Below are 18,479 nucleotides of genomic sequence, written 5' to 3' on the forward strand. Positions count from 1 at the left end.
ATTCATAATTTAATACTTCCCTTGGTTTTATTGTCATCAACTTTGCAAGAGAGTTATTTTTGGAAACATTACCACGCTGTAACCAATTTCCAACCTTCAGCCTTGAAAGCATATTCTTGTCTTAAAACCATATTAATGCTTGATCAGACTTTCTTAATTTCAGCTCTATATGTATGTAGTCTGGTAGCTCAGCAAGTATAGAAAGACAGAATACATGAAGTTTTGTGTAAGTGTGGCAGGGTTCCTTCTCAGCCCTTTGAAATAGAGATATTCTTTCTGCTTCAATTTCATAATCTGAGAAACTGCTATGTTTCTTTGTGAGCTTAATAAGAATTAGAGTGTGCTCATGTATTTTGGTGTCTCTAATAACCAAGGCAGTTGAGGCTAAAGGGCCAGGTTTGCTGGGCTCTGAAGATAAGTGGAGTTATCCCACAGTTGATTTTAGTGGACAGTTACATTTTAGTGAGGTTTCTGGAGCTGAAAAGAAAATAATGAGTTAGTACTGAGAATTCTTGGAGCTATCAAAAGTCATAAGTATTTAATTTGTATCCACTTTCAGATGTCTTGAAGGAGAAAGAAACACTTTGGCTACACGTGTCAAATAAAAGGTGTGTTAAAGGCTGGCACGTATGTCTTTAGCCCTTTGTTTGCTGTAAGTTACACAGTGACCCTTTCACGAACAGTTTGTCTCTTGCACTGATGCTACTGGGAGAATGTCCATTAGTAGTTCTAGCTGTAAACAGCATTGATTTCTGCTTTGGTATATCTAGTTAGTACCTATGTCATCTTACTGCTTCTGATTGGGAGCAAAGGGCCTGATAGTCAGCTGCAAGAAGAAGCAAACAGATTCAATGCAAGACAGGTCCTTTTTTTATTTTCTCACTTTTCTTAGAAAATGTGAGAAGTGTGCTTAATCGCTTTCTTCACTCTTCCTACTCCTGAGTTCAGAAAATTGTAGTGATAATATTCTTACAGGCTTCTGTGCCGCTTTTATTTCCCATTCTACCTTTTCCTTTACGATTTGGAAAAGTCGCATTTCCTCACTCTGGCAACAGCTGATTTTCCTCCTCAAAGGAATTATATAGATACAATTAATAAGTTCTACTTATGTGTGAAATTTACCATATGAAGATGATCAGAAGACATTAACTACAAAATAGTGTATGCTGTGATGTGGAAGTGCCATAGTTACTGGTACTCCAGTGCATGCACAGGGAACCATTAGCAATCTGACTAATAATTGGTAGCTTTTTGGATTATAGCTAATGGTGGTTGTTATAAATTATGCATGGACCTTAAAGTGAAAAAAAACCTCTCCAAGACCAGAAATTGTTTCAAATGTGTATGCTGCTTAGAGTAAGGGAGAAAAGACAACTGGCTAGTTAGGAAAAATTTGATGAATGATTTTGCAGAAAGCAGTAGAAAATAGTTGGTGACTGATATGGAATGAGAAATACTGCAAAGTAATTCTAAAAAAGAAAAAATAAAACACTACAGAAAAACAACCCTGAAGTCTTAAGTGATGAAGTATGCAGCCAACTTCCTAAGACACCAGAAATGCCCAGTGTAACCTAGTACATTGGGCTGAAATAATGTTTGTTCAAGAAAAATCTCACACATAACCCAGAAGACTGTTTTGTCCTAAAAAGTAAATGTAACTGCAATAACATTCTGAAAGTGTGATGTTTGCAGGCTGCTTTCCAGGCAGACAGATTTGGTGTTTGACCACACTTCTGTGAAGCATATTTTCTGTGTGTTGAACCAGAGTGACACTTGCTGCAATTTGTGACTCTGTTGTGCCAAACTCTCCCAGTGGCCATCTCTGAAGAGCTGTGTGCTGCTTTCTTTGTAGCTCCAGTCAGGCACTTGGAGCCAGCAGTTACAGCAGCACTGCCAGGAAGGGGTGACCTGCTGTCATCAGGGCTGTAGCCACCATGCTTTGAGGCTGGTAGTCTACTGTGTTATTCATTGGGTAGCTGCTCTTGCTTTCCTTAATCATTTTTTTGCTGTCATTGTAGCCTTCAGAAGTCCCTGTGATTTTTACCCTGACTACCAGTTTCAAATAAGATTTGGTTTTCTTTGTCATCTTAGTGTGCCTGAGCAATTGTCTCTTGAGTAGCCCAACTCCACATACATTGTATTTTGAGTTTATATAAATTACTCAGGAAGTGCTTGGGAAAGGTTGGATTTACTTAGGCTGTTGCTTGTTGTGTGCTGAATATGTGAACTGGTCTACACTATAGACTGAGAAAAAAATTTAGCCTGTTTACAGGGACAACAAATTTTAATATATATTTGCAACAGTGGGGTTAGCTATCTTTCATGTACACAAGAAGAGGGAAAGAGGCTTTTCTAAAACTCAGCATTAAAATTTCAGTCAAAAGCATTATTTTAGTCTGTCTTTGTTCCCAAGATATTATGATGTCTTCCTTGATGACATTGTATGGAGAAAAATATTCATGATTGAAGTACACTTAAGAGCTTTGGAAAAGCAGCATTTGATAAATTTTATCAGTAAAACAAACACAAGGCCAGATGATGAGCATTTGTGTGTTACCTGCTTAGTACCAGTCCAAGAAATTGGTCTTATTCCAGCATATGTGAAAATCTATGAAAGAAAATGACAATAGTCTAGAAGTTGAAGTATATTTTCATGCTCTCCTAGTAAATTCAAGCATTCAGAAAGTCTTATAACTGTTTTGAGCAGAGAATGTGCTATACATTATGAAGGCAAGCAAGAGAGCAGTTTTGTGCCTGGGTGAGTGACTAATAAACACCGCAGGGCAAAGCAGCATTTCCCACAGTGAGTTGCCCAGCAAAAGATTCAGATTAAAGCATTTTTGTGAGGTTTCTCCCATGGAGGTTTAGCACGTTGTGTGTATATTGAAGGAAGAACTCTGCTTTGTAGCTCTTCATCCCTTTGATTTTTGCATTGACTTGGTAATCTGTAGTATCCTCATTGTTTTCATTGGCTATAATTTACTACCAACAATTCTTCATACTTGCTTTATTAAGTAGGTGATGGGAGCTGCATAGGTTTGTTAGTTATATAATGTTAAACAAGGTAAGAAAGAAGGGTGGTGAAAAGTGAGTTTGTTTTTATAATGCGGGTGATTATTCACTTGCTCTTCAGGGATACTGAGTAATTAACACTTGCTTAACACAAACCTATTAATATAATGAAGCAGGACTTCAAGTGCACCAGAAGCTGAAATAGAGGTATTGGAAAGCAGCATAAGTATAGTGAAGGGCAATGCTAAATGCTAGAATGTTAGATGCATTGGGATACTGTGCTGTGTTAAAAGAGTAGATTTTTTTAATGCAATCAGTTCTGGAAGTGGTGGGATACCTATTAATGCGTCCACATGATTATGAGGTGTGCAAGAAGTATAGTGTATTATATATGTCCAGAGAAACCAGGAGTTTCTGGCCCTGCTGCTTATATTTTAGAGGGAGGCAAAAGAGAAAGAAATCACTAAGGGAAGGGGAGGGAGACTAAAAACTGATTATTTAGTGAACAATGTAATGACTGAAAGTCCATTGGGATACAGTTGAAAGGGCATACTGTAGTTAGGTCATTTGATAACCTGGAATGAAAGATCTTCCCTGAAGCTCTGCTGAGAGTCAAGGTTTTCATCTTCCTTCCTTCACTAGTTTTTCCTCTTTCCAAATATATATAGATGGCATCTATTCATATTTTGATTTCATAAATAGGCTTTTTAGTTCTGGTAAATAATAATTTTTACTTCATGGATCTCCTGCTTTTTATAATCAGTCTCTTGTGGCAATCTCTGCACAGAGAAGTAAATGCAGGTTTTTGTGGTTTTAGAGCTCCCTGTTTTTAAAGCAAGCATGTTTCAATGTATCAGTCATATTTTTAGGATGTGAAATAACAGTTTATGCCATTTAAAACTTTCTGACTTGGACTGTAACATAGATCTAGCAGTAGCTTACAGGAAAATAGTGTTCTGGAAACTGCATCATTCAAGGAAATTTGGCACTTTTTTTTTTTACTACATCCTTAACATTTAGTTTTCCATGCAGTTACATTGCTCATTAATTATAAATTCCTACTTCTGTGGTTTCTTAAGAAGACATCTTAAGATTTTAATTCATCTTAATTTTAATTGATCTCATAATCTTAAAATCATACTCCAGTTCTTAGTTTTGAAATTTTTGGAAGAATGTTTATGAATGGAAGGAGAAATATTTTCAGCACCAAGTGGAGCATTTTTGAGAGGACAAGCCAAGACACAATGGAGAAAATGCTTAGTACTCATTTTAAGGATTCTCCTGTTAAGTTGCTGATCATGTCAGGCTTCACCTTGTGCTGCAGTACAAATGTAGAGAGTATAGTGCTGCCTATAACAGGTTTAACTCTGAAATAGTAGAAATTAATGAAACCCAGGCACCTGTTTCATGGATATTACTCTAAAAAAAGGGGAGATCTTATATTTGGAGTAGTAGTTCCAGTAGGTTTATTAATTATGCCTCATCTCTATATAATTTAGTTGATAGAATTCAGCATACTTTCAGGTTACAGCATTTTCCAACACCAGATTCTTGTACCTTAAGCTGGAAGATACCATCCAATCTGACCTCCACTTTAAAGTGACAGCTATAATTTTAGCCAGTGAAACTTCATTGAAGTGACTAATAGCAAGGTTACTCATATGCAACCAGTGAAAATACTCAGATGCAGTACATACCATAAACCATAAAACTCTTTCTTATTCTTTCCCAAAAAACCCTTGCATTGAAATTCAGGCCTTCCTTATGCTAAGGTAAAAATGTGCATTCAGGTTATTTGTTTTTAGCTTATATAATAAAAGCTAGGGTGCTGGATAAAAAATGGCATGTTTGTAGCACCAGAACTTTAGCTCTCAATAATTTTAACATTTTGAAAAGAGAAGCAAAGATCCTTTTTCTACTTGGTTTAATGGATTTTCTGGTTTGGATGCTTTGAGTTAGAACTGTCCTGTACCATGCTTACATAAGTCTCCCAAAATGCTAAGTTTTCACTTTAAAAATAGATTATGTAAGAGTACAAAGTATGAAGTCAAACTGCAAACCAGAAGAACTCATGTCTGCTTGGTGAAATGGTAACATTAATGGTTTAGAATTAGAACTATCTATTCTGTCTGGTAGAGTTTTGCTTTCCAGCCAGGCAGTTTTCACAGGCTTTCTGATTCATGGCAAGCCTTTCCAAATCCCTTCCTAGACATTGAGAAAATCCTGCTGTCTTTTCCACTTTTGTGGCTGGTTTGGTCACTTGTGTGCCTTCTCAGAGATCTCCTGTGCAGTGGGATCCTGGGCTTGCTGTGTTTCTGCCTGTCTGCTGTCTCATTTTGAGTCTGTGGCAGCTTCCCTGGCTGGGTATGTTTAGCTGCCTCCAGGGAAAAGGGACACTTTCTGTCTTTCGTAACATCTCACCTGAAAGAGTTCAATGTACTGGACACAGCAAACATGCAATTTTCTTCATGGTTCTTCACCAAATGCTGAATGTTTGTTTAATTGATGAAGAACACACTCAGCACTGAGTACTACAAGTGTAGTGAGCTCTGAGTGAGCAAAGCACTGCTCTGGGGATACCCCTGCACATTCTGGGATACCTGACTTCCTACAGGAAGAGCACAGTTGTCTTAATAATCACTTGACAGGTTAATCCATTGTCTCTCCTTTCTGATGCGTCTATATGGGAACCTGGCAGAATTCCCCAGTGTGGTCTGCCTGGGGTTGCTGCAGTGGCCCCACAGCACTGCAGCTTATGGTTCACTACAGAGTGGTTGCTTTGTGGTGAACCATAGGAAGTCTGGCTTGAGACCATTGCCAGCTGCTGTTTCCAATGCTGGTACAGCTCCAGAGGCAGTAGAAAAGCAGGGTTCTACAAATAGTAAGGCCAAGGAAATGACATAAATCTAAAAATCAGTTATCTAAAACGAACCTCATATTTTTCCATTGTAATTTTTCACTAAGGCTTTGTAATAATAACCCGTTCCCCAGTGTTCTATTTCTGAAGGACTTTTTACTTTCAGAAGGAATTAGCATCTTCAGCCAAAGCTTGAACTTTCTCTGTGATTATTAAACATGAGATGAATTCCCTACCAGTCTCTCCTATGCTGAGAACTTCAGGGTTTTTTGGGTTTTTTTTGAGGTGTAGTCAACCATTCTGTTCTCCTGCCCTGCCATCTCTCATACTCTTTCAAAGTGCATACTTACTGGCTGGTTTGTGTTGAAAGCTTAATGTCATTGAAATGTGACTGATGTGACTGGATAGGAATCTTGAATTACAGAAGATAACAATTATAATATGACACCATCAGCAGTTTTGTGCTGTAGTCATATGCTCATGAATAGTTCTCACTTTGTTTTACATACTTTGTACATATTAAAAACCAATATTTATTTGTTGTTTAGAGTTGTTGTAATCAAATCAGCAGTTAAATAGCTTGATCAATATGGCTAGAAATAAAAACAGCCTGCATTTGATCATGTGGTTTGAGGTGATGTTGCTTTTTTATTTTTAAAAGGAAATTGCCATAATGTAAGACTGGATGCACATCTCAAATTACATTAAGAGTTATGCAGATTAAAAACAAACATCTTTTTCTGTTCAACTTACACAAAAAGTATAAGCGCAGGATACTAACAAATGTGTAACTGCAGAGAATCAGTGGAAATCTGGTTAGCATGAAGGCCAGCACTGGAAATGTAGTAGTGTCAAATTTGTATCTGGTGTCTTAGCAAGAGCTTAGTAAGGAGCTAGGGATAATAACGTTATAGGACAGTCTAACAATCTGAAAGTGGCAGCTGCACTTTTTGTGAGAATGACCATTTGTCCTTCAGCCTCTATTTAATTGTTATCTTTCCTTTTTCTGTTTTTTCTTAAGTTATGGTTACAGTGAGACAGAAGTAATGGATCTGAATAATTATGCTACTTGAATATTCATTACTTGACTATTAAGCAGGTCATTTTTAATGCAGGTAATTTAAAAATATAGATTGCTTTTGCATGGCAGTAAGCCAAACCTTGCCTTAGATATTGGTATTAGATGTGCATTCTGTTTGTTTTTGTTTTGACTTGCTCGTAGTGTATAGCTTCTTTTTTTTTAATCAGTTCAAGAATGTTACTAATGGTAACTAGCTTATGCTCTTAAGAGGAGGTTCCTAGATGTGTTTGTAGCTTTTTTAGAATTGGAAAGGTTCATTCTACCTTCAGTGTGTTTAATGTATAAGGAGAAGTGTTATGTTTATCTTTCTTAAAATTCTGTAACAGGAGAAAAGATGCCATTTAATGGGGTACATATATGGATTTTAAAGATGAAGGTGTAAAAGATCTAGAACCTGCAAGCTAAAATTTAGGGAAAAGATTCATTAATGTTAAAGCTGGTTATGCTTTAAATTAGTATTTTTCCTATCACTTGCAGTTTTAAAGTCAAGTTCTGAGTAACTTTCTAAAAAGATTCATAAGCTTAATTGGAGACAATAACTGTTTGTCTGTTTGTTTTGGTGGGGTGGTATGTGAGTGTTACAGAAGTCAATTTATATAATATGGAATTTTACACTTTGTATTGAAATAGTTTGGGGATCCATATGTATGAATGATTACAAAATTTATTTGAATGGAGTGTAAAGCGAGGGAGTAATGGTCTACACTAGTCATCTAGACAAAGTCATCAAGATTAGTCAGCATGGATTCACCACAGTGAAGTCATGCTTGACCAACTCAATAACCTTCCGTAATATGACTGGCTTGGTAGATGAGAGGAGATCAGTGAACAGTTGCCTACCTTGGCTTCAGTAAGGCTTTTGGCACTGCTTCCAATTAGATCCTTATAGAGAAACTGATGATATATGGGTTGGCTGAGCAGCCAGTGAAGTAAAAACTGGCTGAATGGCCAGGTCTACAGAGTGGTGGTAATTAGTTCAAAGCCTAGCTGGAATTTGGCAGCTAGTGTTGTAACCAGGAGTGACTACTGGAACCAGTCCTGTTGAACAGCTTCATTAATGATCTGCATGGTGGGGCAAATTGGTTGATGATATAGAACTGGGTGGACTGGCTAGTACACAAAAGGGTTATGCTGCCATCCATAAGGACCCTAACAGCCTGGAGAAATGGGCTGGCAGGGTCAACAAGGTGGAGTGCCAAGTCCTGTATCTGAAGAGCAAAAACCCCAGACGGGACCAGCTTGTGCTCGGGGCTGCCCAGCTGGAAAGCAGCTTGGCAGAAAAGGCTCTGGCTGTCTGGGTGAGCATGGGCCAGTTCTGAGCCCTTGCAGCAAAGAAGACTGATGGTGTTTTGGGGCTGCATTAGAGTGTTGCTGTCAGGTGAAGGAAGGAGATCCTTTTCCATTACTCAAAACTGATAAGGCTGTAACTGGAGTACTGTGTCCAGCTCTGGGCTTCCCAAGAGAGCTATGGCCATAGCAGAGAGTGTCCATCAAAGAGGACAAAGATGATTAATGACTAGAGGATGATGAAAGGCTTGTGACTTTTCTCATTATGAAAGGCTTGAGCAAGCTGGGACTGTTCTGCTTATATAAAGAAAAGGAGGCTCAGGAGTGGTCTCCACAATTATCGTCTGAAGGGATTGCATGCAGTAGACAGAACCACCTTTCCAGTGATGCCCAGTGACAGCACCAGAGGCAGTGGTCATGCACTGAAACACAGGAGATTCCCTCTGAACATCAGGAAGCACTTTTTCATTGTGAGAGTGGCCAAGTGCTGGCAAAGGTTAAACCAAAGTCTTTATCCTTAGAGATATACAGAAACCATCTAGATGTGATCCTGAATAGCTTGCTCAGGATGGCCCTGCTTGAGTAGATTTGGACCTTGTGTATTTCTGTCTTCCTGATTTAAATAAAATAATACAACTGACTTTGTTCTATGGAACCAAAAACAAAAAAAATAGTTTATTAAAAATAAAAAAGCTGCTTGCAAGGGCTTTTATGCTCTTGTCCACACAACTGTGAACTTCAGCATAGATCTTCAAGGAAGAAGATGAGTGATGTATCTATTGCTTGGCTGAAAAAAATGCAGTGTTTACTGCAGGGGAAAATATTCTAGGGTAGGCATGTAAGACAGGAAGGCACTGGCTGTATCATACTGTTCTTTCCTTTGAACAAAGAGACTAATCATTGTTGTCAGTCCGACTTTTAAAATAAAGTCTTAAGGATTTTTCTTCTGAGAAACAATTGTAGAGCAGTAGAAACAACATCCAATTCAGAAATTGTTATAATAATGAGTTAAATATTTGAATATATTCTTCTGTATTCTTAGTACGCTTCCATCTTAGTATCTTCAAACTGCAAGAGTTGTATTATGTAAAAATATTAAAGTTGCATTCTGCAAGAAATTACTGCTTTAATAGTTGTGTTACAATGCCAAAATATTGCAAGAAAATGACCATTTTCCAAATAGCTTTCATGTAGTTTTTAAAAGGTTATTGCAATCTCTTGCCCTAAAACCTTGGATGAGAAACATGTCATTATTATTCTTTAGAATGTGACTTGATTTTCATACTATTACCATTCACATTTGAAAGAAAATTTACTCTTGGTAGTATGTCTCACCTCGTATACAATATCCAGATCTTAATTTCATAGTTCAATTGAGACATTCTTTTCATGCTTCAGAACTGTAGAAGAAGTAACAATGAGGTCATGAGAAATTCAGTTTTTGAATCAAAATGTTTGAAAATACAGATGAACATCTTCTCTGCATGTATCTTTTGGGGAGGAAAAAGTCCAACAAATATTGATATCCAAAAGTAATTTTTCCAAGAAAATTTGTTGCAAGTAAATATGGAGTAACAGCAAGCACTTTTTAGTTATTCTGCTTTTGGGGCTTTGTACCTCTCTCCCTGCTGTTTTTCATGAGTGTCCTACATTGCCTCAGCAATCTTTTGGTGTTTTTCTGGTTCACCGAAAGTGCTACAGAGTTTCATATTTTAACAGGGTCAAAATTCTGTCTTGCACAGTGGACTAAGCCTTAATTTTCTGTTATTACAGTGATAGCTGCTTTAAATTCAAGAAGATGGAAGATACTTTAGAGTTTTTTACACTGTTCTCTACTTTCCCATTAAGTGCTTAATAATTTAATTCATGGAGCTAAAGTTAAGAAAGTATTGTAAAAACTACAGTATTTCTTTTTTTTCAAAATGTTTTTCATGTCATGCTGACTTGTTCCAGCAAGAGAACTTCAGCAGAACAAAAACAATGTTTTATTGTGTGAGAAGTGCCTTAGACACCTTGTTCCTGAGCTTTCATCACTAAAGCCTCATTGAGGAAGGTGTGAAAATCAAGTTTTTTCATTTGCCGCTTGCAGTATAACCTTAAAGGATGTTCTGAAGTTATCATCTGCCACTAGTCTGTATTACAGTATTTGGAGATTGACAGAACTTCACTTATTGAGGGCACTTGAACTTGCTTCTATGCCTGAAGTAAAAGGCCTTCAAAAAGCAGCCCTGTAGAAGAGCCATAAAGAGTTGACTAGCTTTCTAGCTTTTAGTCACATCAGTTTAAGCTACCAGATGAATAATGGTGAGCACTTCCAGCATGGAGTTTCTCTCCTCTGCTGGCTGAACGGCTCCTCTCAGCACTCTTCCAGTTGTCTGTCCAGATCAGCCCTTTCTGACCGCTCCTGCAATGCGTCTTCTACATTGCAGCTCTTGCCTTCTCCCCTACTCTTCTGTACATGGCACAAAGTTCATAAATTAAAAATATAATTATATATTTTCTCACTAGTTTTAGTTTACTTAAAACAATCTCTTTCACAGCAGACTATGGTGTCTAGCAGCATTGCACCATCTCTTTTAGCCTTGGTATGGTTATTAGCATATAGACATAAGTTTAGTGCACAGATTACTCATAATACTAAAAATATGAGCAACTGATTAAATTGTTCCTTTCTAGAGTGCTTTGTCCTTGCATCATAATCCATTTTACCAAGTCTCTATTTGAAGAAAAGCTCAGAAAACCTATATGTACATACAGTGGTACCTCTGTTCTTTGAAAAAGTTGAAGATTTTACTGTATTGTAAATGCAGGCAAACCCAATGGGAAGAAATGATGATGTCTGAATCAATTCAGAAGGCTGAATTATTTCTTTATTATAACTATGCCAAAATACATTAATATACTATATAAAAGGAGGATACTAAAACTACATACTACTTTCTCTGACTCTAACTCTAACACAACTCATGACCCTCTCTCAAGAGTCCAGACACAGGTGGGTTGGATTGGCCATCAGGCTCAAACAATCCTCACCAGAATCCAATCAAGCACTCACTCCAGGTAAACAATTCTCCAAACACATTCCACATAGGAAAAATAAGGAGCAGAAATAGAAATTGTTTTATCTTTCATTTCTCTTTGTGCACCTCTTTGAAAAATCTTGAAAGGGAGAGAAGTGTGCTTGCTACATTACTGGGCTGTTTGGATTAGGATAGTTTCTGCTAGGTGCAATTGTGATACATTCTGCACATTTTTTACTGTGTTAAAAGTGTGGATATGTTGCATTGTGGTTAACAGGGAAAGTGGGGAAGATGATCCAGGCCACCAAAGGTCTGAAATGCCTTTGCAGATATCCAGACTTGCCCATAGCATTATGTCAGGATGGGGAAATAGGGTTCATAGGTCAGATACTTCAGCTGGATGCCTCAAGTTGAGGATGTGTAGATGACATAAAGCTCCTTGTCACTGTTAGAAAAGCTTGTGCTGTGTTTCGTGTTTTTCTGCCTCTTTTTGCATCTTTCATGGCAACTAGGCAAAGAAAGATGCATGATATGTAATTAACAACTAAACACATGGCAACTGCCAACTATTCTAAAAGGCAAAAGAGTATTGAACTAAAAAAAAAAAAATATGACAACAAACAAAAAAAAGTCCTTCAAACCCCCCCATCCACCCTATCCCTCCAAAAACCAACCCAAACCCAACAACAGAGAAACCAACTTCTCTACTTTTCGGTCTCTCAGGGAACTAGATAATGACAATAATCAGATACTTTATTCTTCCTTAACCTTACCTTTTAAGAATGTATTTTCTTATATTTCAAACTCCGTTCTTATTTGACTGGAATTGGAAACCAGTTTAAAACCTCTCAGGTAGAGGTGCTAGCAGATTGCATAAGCTTGAGAAATTCAAATAAGAAAGTATTAACTTGCTTTTAGCACTGGCAAGAAATGCCAGTATTGCTTCTCTTCTCACATTTTCTTGAAGAAATTCAAGTTGACATTGCTGAAATGTGATGTTTTTTCTCCTTAATAGAAAATACTGGTGCTGAAATACAATGAGTTCTGGGTTAAAGGGCTAAGTTTGCCAGTTAGAAGCAATCAAAAGATGATTTCAGTGGGAAATGATAAAAAAAGTGTTAGTTACAATTTCTAATGATGACATGTAATCTAAACCATAGACTTTTAATGCTACCTTATTTTGTTGTTTTGTGGGTTTTTTTCCCCCTCTATATAGTCTTTCAACATAATGTGCTTTTTATTTTAAAAATTTGAGCAGTATCTGTGGCACTTGTGGTTTGGTTCCAAAGAAAACCAGGCATGTGCATCTGAAATGTGATTGAAATCAAGAATTGAAGGGCAGTGTGCTGGATGGGCTTGCAGACCTAATGAGTGGGTGGCAAGCAATATAAACAGGCTATTTCAAGACAGTTTTTTAATTGAATAGGCCAATTGTTCTTTTAAAAAAACTAATTATATTAAAAATCTTTTATCTTGACATTTCCAAAAAGCGAGCAGTTTCCATTTGCAAAAGAAAGTAACTGCTGTGGACTATCCAGACCTGAAGAAAAGGTTGAGAGTCTGTAATGGGCAAGTGTTTAAAGTACTGCATTGGTCTCTTGAGAACATGAACCACATATTTATCACTGTTCCCAGTGCTATACTGGGGCAAACCTTTGCAGATGAAAATGTAGGGTTAATGCAGCAAAATAAAAGGAAAATTAGCAAAAACCAAGTAAATTTTGGAAAATATATTTCTTCACAGAGGTCAGTGCTAAATCAAAATAAGCTCAATAAATTGCAGTGAAGGAAACCTAACTTTTGCTCAGAAGTAATATATATTTATATATATACAATTAAATTACTCAGACTATTGCTCAGGAGAGACAGATGAACCTTCTGCTCCAGAAAGGTTGAGATGAGCCTTTTGGAGTGAAGGCTGAATCCAAGGTGCTTGTTGCACTTGACAATCTGTTTCACATTCACCTTTTCTGGTGGCAATATGAGCAGATCTCAAAAATACCCAGGCACTTGAGGAACACTTCAGCCAGAGTGCTGTGAGCCCAGCTGCTTGCAGATGTACCAGGGCTCCTGCCTGGCAGGGGAAACTGGTGTTTACAAAGGGCAGTTGTTTTTCTGGAATAGGTGAGACATTGTACAGTTACAAATGCCTTCATTCTGCCTCCTGTTTCTCTTGTATTTTACAATTGCCTGTTTGTTGGATCTGAGAGATAATTAAGTAATTTAAAAGATTAATTGGTTTCATAACTGAATTTGCATTCCAGGAATTCTGGAATTGCAGGAAGCTATTCATGAAAAAAATGCTTTTGTGTTAGTTCTAAATAGCTCTATAAATGTGAGACCTTATTGGTTTTATGACTGTAGCCTTTAAACAAATAATTTATCTGTCTTCAACATGATTAATTATTTTAAACATTTAGGGTGAGATTGATTGTCAAAGGTGATTAAGCTGTTTTATCTAATATTGTTTCAATATAGGATTTGCAGTTTAATTAAGATGCTGCTAGCCAGCTGTCTTTTACATGGAAGAAAATTTTCTCTTTGTGTACTTGTTTAATTAACATTAGTTATAGGTATTAGATCCATTGAAGGCTTTCATTGTAACACAGACAAAAAAGATTAGTAGTTAAGTTCATAATTTTTTGTGTTTAAACCAAATGTTATAAACAAGCTCATAAGTTCCTTGTCATAGAGCTTATATGGGCAATTTCATCAGATTTTTATTAATATTGAGAGATCTCAAGGCACAGACTGGGATACTGTGCTATAATGGGTGTCACTTTATGGTGCAGTGTAATCCTCTATAATATTCTTGTATATGTAATAAGAATTTGGAAATTGGTGAGGGGAAATATTTATATCAACAAATACCACTTGCATTTCCAGTAAGTCCCAGCTTTTTTCAGATAGAGTATGTGTGCTTTTGTTTTGCTTTTGCCCCAGATGACAATAAGTAATTACAAAGACATCATTGTTTTTCTGTAGAAAATAATGATAGATTGATAGATTCTGTAGACTGGCAGATTGTACAGAGAGATTCTGTAGATTGACGTGTGTGTGGAAATGTTAGTACATGGAATACTAATTTAATTTACTGGATGCAGGTTTCTCATAGTTTCTTCTAATTAGCTTGAGTCTCTTGTTCCTGAAGTTAGTTTGTATGTAAACTGGATTTCTTATATAGTTGTTAATAGTCAGGATGTTTCCAGGAATTTCTTTGGGATAAAATCTTCTATTTTATTAAAAACACACTAGACAACAGTTGCTATGCTTGGGATATGTGATTTGATTTCCGTTCAAGTTGCAAATATATTTCCTTAGAATTTAGAATCCAGTGAGCTTTACCTATCTCATTTTCCTTAAATTCAGTTTCACATTCTGTTCCATTTTGTTTGTAGGTGCTCTCCCCACCTTCCTGGTTGCACAGTGGGACTTTTCCCACTGCTGCTGATGCCCAGATGGTCTCCTTGCGGGAAGAGCAGCCTCAGCCGTTCCGTGGGTGAGTAGAGGCCATTGGGATGGAGGCCTGGACCATAGTGCCTCTCCTCCTTCTTGCCCCTATTCTCTTCTTGCCAGGCAGCCTGTGAATTCCTCTCAAACTCTATTTGGCATGCAGCATTTGCATTTCCCTCCAGTTTAGAGGCATGGTGGAGGAGGTCTTTTGACAAACGTTCTTATCTGGAGAAAAACTTTCAATAACCTCCCAGTCATGTGGCAGCTCCTGGTTAGTCTGTTAACTGCAGTGAGAAGGAAGCATCCATTCCCATGGGCCTCTCAGTGTCTTTGATTCCTTCCATCAGAAATCTTGATCACAAAGCTAAGAGACTGCCAAGTGTTAGAGGTCATGGGTTGAACGTATTCTGGTGCTTCCTCTGTACCTTCTTCATCAGTCTGTCACTGATAAAATCTGGAGTCCTGCTTTGTTAGTAGGAATTGGTGGAGATGTGCAGGACTGCTAGTTAGCAATGGGTGTGGGAAGAACCAACAAAATTTCCTATTTTTTTTTTGGTTGTTACAGTGGGGCTTCTGTAACCTGTATGTTTTTGGAGGTGCCTAGCTAAAAGAAAATCACAGGTTGAAAACAATATATTCAGTTCTGCTTCTTCTTGAAGACCAATTTCTTATCTTTTGTCTGAAGTAGTTCAACAAGATACTTAATTACTGATTATGAAGTTTTTCGTGTTGGTTGGAAGTGGTGCTTTGAAATGGTGCTTGATTCAACAAGTTAGACAAGTTTTTTTCCATCTATCAAGGTTTTGCTTTCCTTAAGTTGTGGGATTAAGTTACCTTCATGCTGAGCATTACTTTGTTAGCTAGAAGCTTCATTTAGGATTTGCATAATGCTGTCTTTAAAATAAACCAGTGTAGTTCAAAGCTGTATAGTAGCTTTTAGTACTAAATGAGCATCTGAAAGATTCATATACTCAAGATTTATTGACAATTATCTGTTAAAGCATTTAGTAAATGGGTGCTTAAGTTTGTGGACCAGCACTAAATAATAATTTGTGGTGACTGCAAAGCTACCTAAAATGAGAGTCTAAAGAAGGTAGTGGTAAAAGGACCATTGCCATTCCTTAGCATCTTCCATTACTTAAAATAAGCACCTCACATCTACAAAAAAATATGTAAGCAAGCAAAGTAGAATAAGAGGAGACTTCTCAAGTAATGTACTTCGAGATGGAGAAGGCTTTCATAGCATCTGCATAAGTATTTTTGTACTTTATGCAAAGATTATTTCATCTTTTTTAAGACATGATCCTTTATTAGAATCCCTGTTCATTTGCCTAATTAAATAGTACTCAATTTAGGCACTCAACATTTGGGTTGACTACTATGTTATAGAATTCCATGTTATATACGAGGTTGTGGTCAATTAAAGTAGACTCGGTGAATTCTTATTCAGTAAGAAATGTTAAATTCAGATTAAAAACTAATGTATTGTTTAGAAAATGTGGTCAACTTTATTCATGTTAATTTGGAGCTTTTCTCATTTCAAGTTGTAGTTGATGTGAAAACTTTGAAGAAATTTTGTCTTCAGTTTCTTGAAACTTTTTATGGCTGATGTTTCTTTAATGCTGTCTTGATCTTGAGTTTACATTACTTCTTGTTATCCTTTACTTTTTCTCTGTACTTTATTTTGTTAGGAAAAATCCTTCCAGAAAAATATCAGTTAACATGTACTATTTGAAGTTTTGTCCAGTCCAGTATTAAGTAGTGTATTGCTGCTGTTGTATTAATATTGGAAAATATAGAAGGTTAAAAAAAATCAATTACTGATAGCATCTAGGGTGGTAAATCATAGCAGATACTATTTGGTGATGCTTGTGTCTTGCTCTTTTAATGAGTTCTGCAGACATTTGTAGTACTGTTTTATATGTTAAATGATGAGTGGTGTTGGTGTTATAGTAAGAGTGGCTAAGTGGTGACATATTTTTGTACTTGTTTTTTACATGTCTTGATCAAAAAAGTTACTTAATACTAGTTAGAGACTAAGCGTTATCAGTATTCAAATTACTATTATATCATTGTTTTTATCAGTCTTTTTTGTTGATATTACTACTGATTCTGACTAATTGAATTATGTTCTAGATAGATGTAAGACTTGGGGTGGGGTGGGATACTCTTATCTATTAAAGCTGACATGGTCAATGCACAAATTCCACATCCACATAGTGAATATAGCTACTTGGTGTCTGTGAAAGGAATCATCTGTGTGTTAAATGTCTGATGTGAAGATTTTTAGAATTCCATTACACAATTATGTTTCTTTAGTCTGTGTGGAAAGCTCTTTGCAGTATGAAGCTACATACTACACATTTGTCAGAAATGTATCTAGAAAATATATTTTTCACTACTAGAATGAAGGCTGAAGGTGGTACGAAAATTGCCTTTGCATATATTTTCAACCCCACCATAAAAAACGGATCAGAGAGAGAAATGGTAGGTGTGTGCTTGTGTTTATCTGCAGTGTTTGACTTCTTGGTGAGTAACAAGAGTGATTTCTGTTGCAGAGAAACTGATAGTGGGCAGGTGTCCAAAGCTGCTTTAGATGCCACTGAGAAGCAGGATGCTGAGCGAATCCAGCTTGGGATTGTTTTGGGATATAAGCGAGCAAGCAGGTGTGCCAGTGTTTCCCTCTGCTCCATGTGAAGCCATGGTGCCAGCTGCCTGCAGCAGCGGTGTAGGCGGTTGGACACCTTCCCTGGCGCACTGCCTTCAGGTGGAGATCTGAGCCGTGGCGTTATACTCTGCCTCGCACTGAGGGAGAATTTTCGTGTTTACTGCGTCACTGAATAAAAGCCCTTTGCACAGTATGATACTCAACTTTATCACCTCATCCACTGCTTTAAACTTCTCCCAAACTAGGCTTTTGCACATCTGATGGTAAATGTTCTTGGTAGCACCATACCTATTTTTGACATTGATTTGACATTGAGGCAGAATTCTGTCAGTCTCTTCAGCTGCCCAGTTAAACTGCCTGATATTCTAGTCAGCTCTGTGTATTTTGTGTCACTATCATCATTAAAAATTGCAGTAGAAGTTAATTTGAATGTTTTCTCATACGTGTGCTTTTGTGGACAAACTGGATGAGTTCATTGCTTGTTTGGTTCTGGCAGTCACATTTAATGCAAAAAGCATATTCTTGGAGCAGGCGTGCGAAATGCAGCTGAGGGTTGCTTGTGGGGCGAAGGAGGCTCTGACCTGCATGCAGGTTTGTTTTATGTGTTCTCAATTCATGGCTTCCAGCATATTTCTGAGCACCATGCTCTGTGCCAGGCTGATCAAAACATTGGCTTTTTCACTATTAGCTGCATCCTTTATTTCTTAGCTTCCTGTGGCTTTTGTGGTGCTGTTGATCCCATCAGGAGGCCAAGCCAGGGAAGTTTGCACAAGGAATGCCTGCAGTCAATGCCAATGAGTCTCTCTATGCAGCTTTGCCTGTTTGAAGAACAGGATTATTCTCAGTCTTTGCTGTGTTCTGCAGTTGTGCCATTCCTCATGATCTATCAAACATAATTAACTCTTCCAAAATGTGTGGTACCCCTGAGTAACTCTTCTGTCTCCAGATAAAACCAGTGTTTCTTGTTTGTTTGCCTTTAGCCACTTCAGTGGTGCTGCCCAAGGGAGACATTCTTGGTGTTCTCTGTAGGCCCAGTGCAATAGCAAACACCTTTTCTTTTGAGTACAGTAGAGGGTTTTTTGATTGATCTTTATATTTGTT

At 37.3% G+C, this 18,479-nt stretch overlaps 1 protein-coding gene across 6 annotated transcripts in view; it reads left to right on the plus strand.

Annotated features, from left to right (window-relative positions):
* The window catches only part of CRIM1 (cysteine rich transmembrane BMP regulator 1), a 174,032-nt gene that overhangs the window by 40,875 nt on the left and 114,678 nt on the right, over window positions 1–18,479 (plus strand). For 3 of the 6 annotated variants that reach the window (XM_085576914.1, XM_085576913.1, XM_085576915.1), the window contains exon 3: window positions 14,656–14,756. The exons of the other annotated variants lie outside the window; for them this stretch is intronic. In XM_085576914.1, the coding sequence (XP_085433040.1) occupies window positions 14,708–14,756 (49 nt within the window). In that variant the 5' untranslated portion in view covers window positions 14,656–14,707. The remainder of the gene's footprint in view (window positions 1–14,655; window positions 14,757–18,479) is intronic. 6 annotated transcript variants of the gene reach the window in all.

The sequence above is a fragment of the Lonchura striata genome, chromosome 3 (assembly GCF_050655825.1).
Source record: "Lonchura striata isolate lonStrDom1 chromosome 3, ASM5065582v1, whole genome shotgun sequence".
NCBI lineage: Eukaryota > Metazoa > Chordata > Aves > Passeriformes > Estrildidae > Lonchura > Lonchura striata.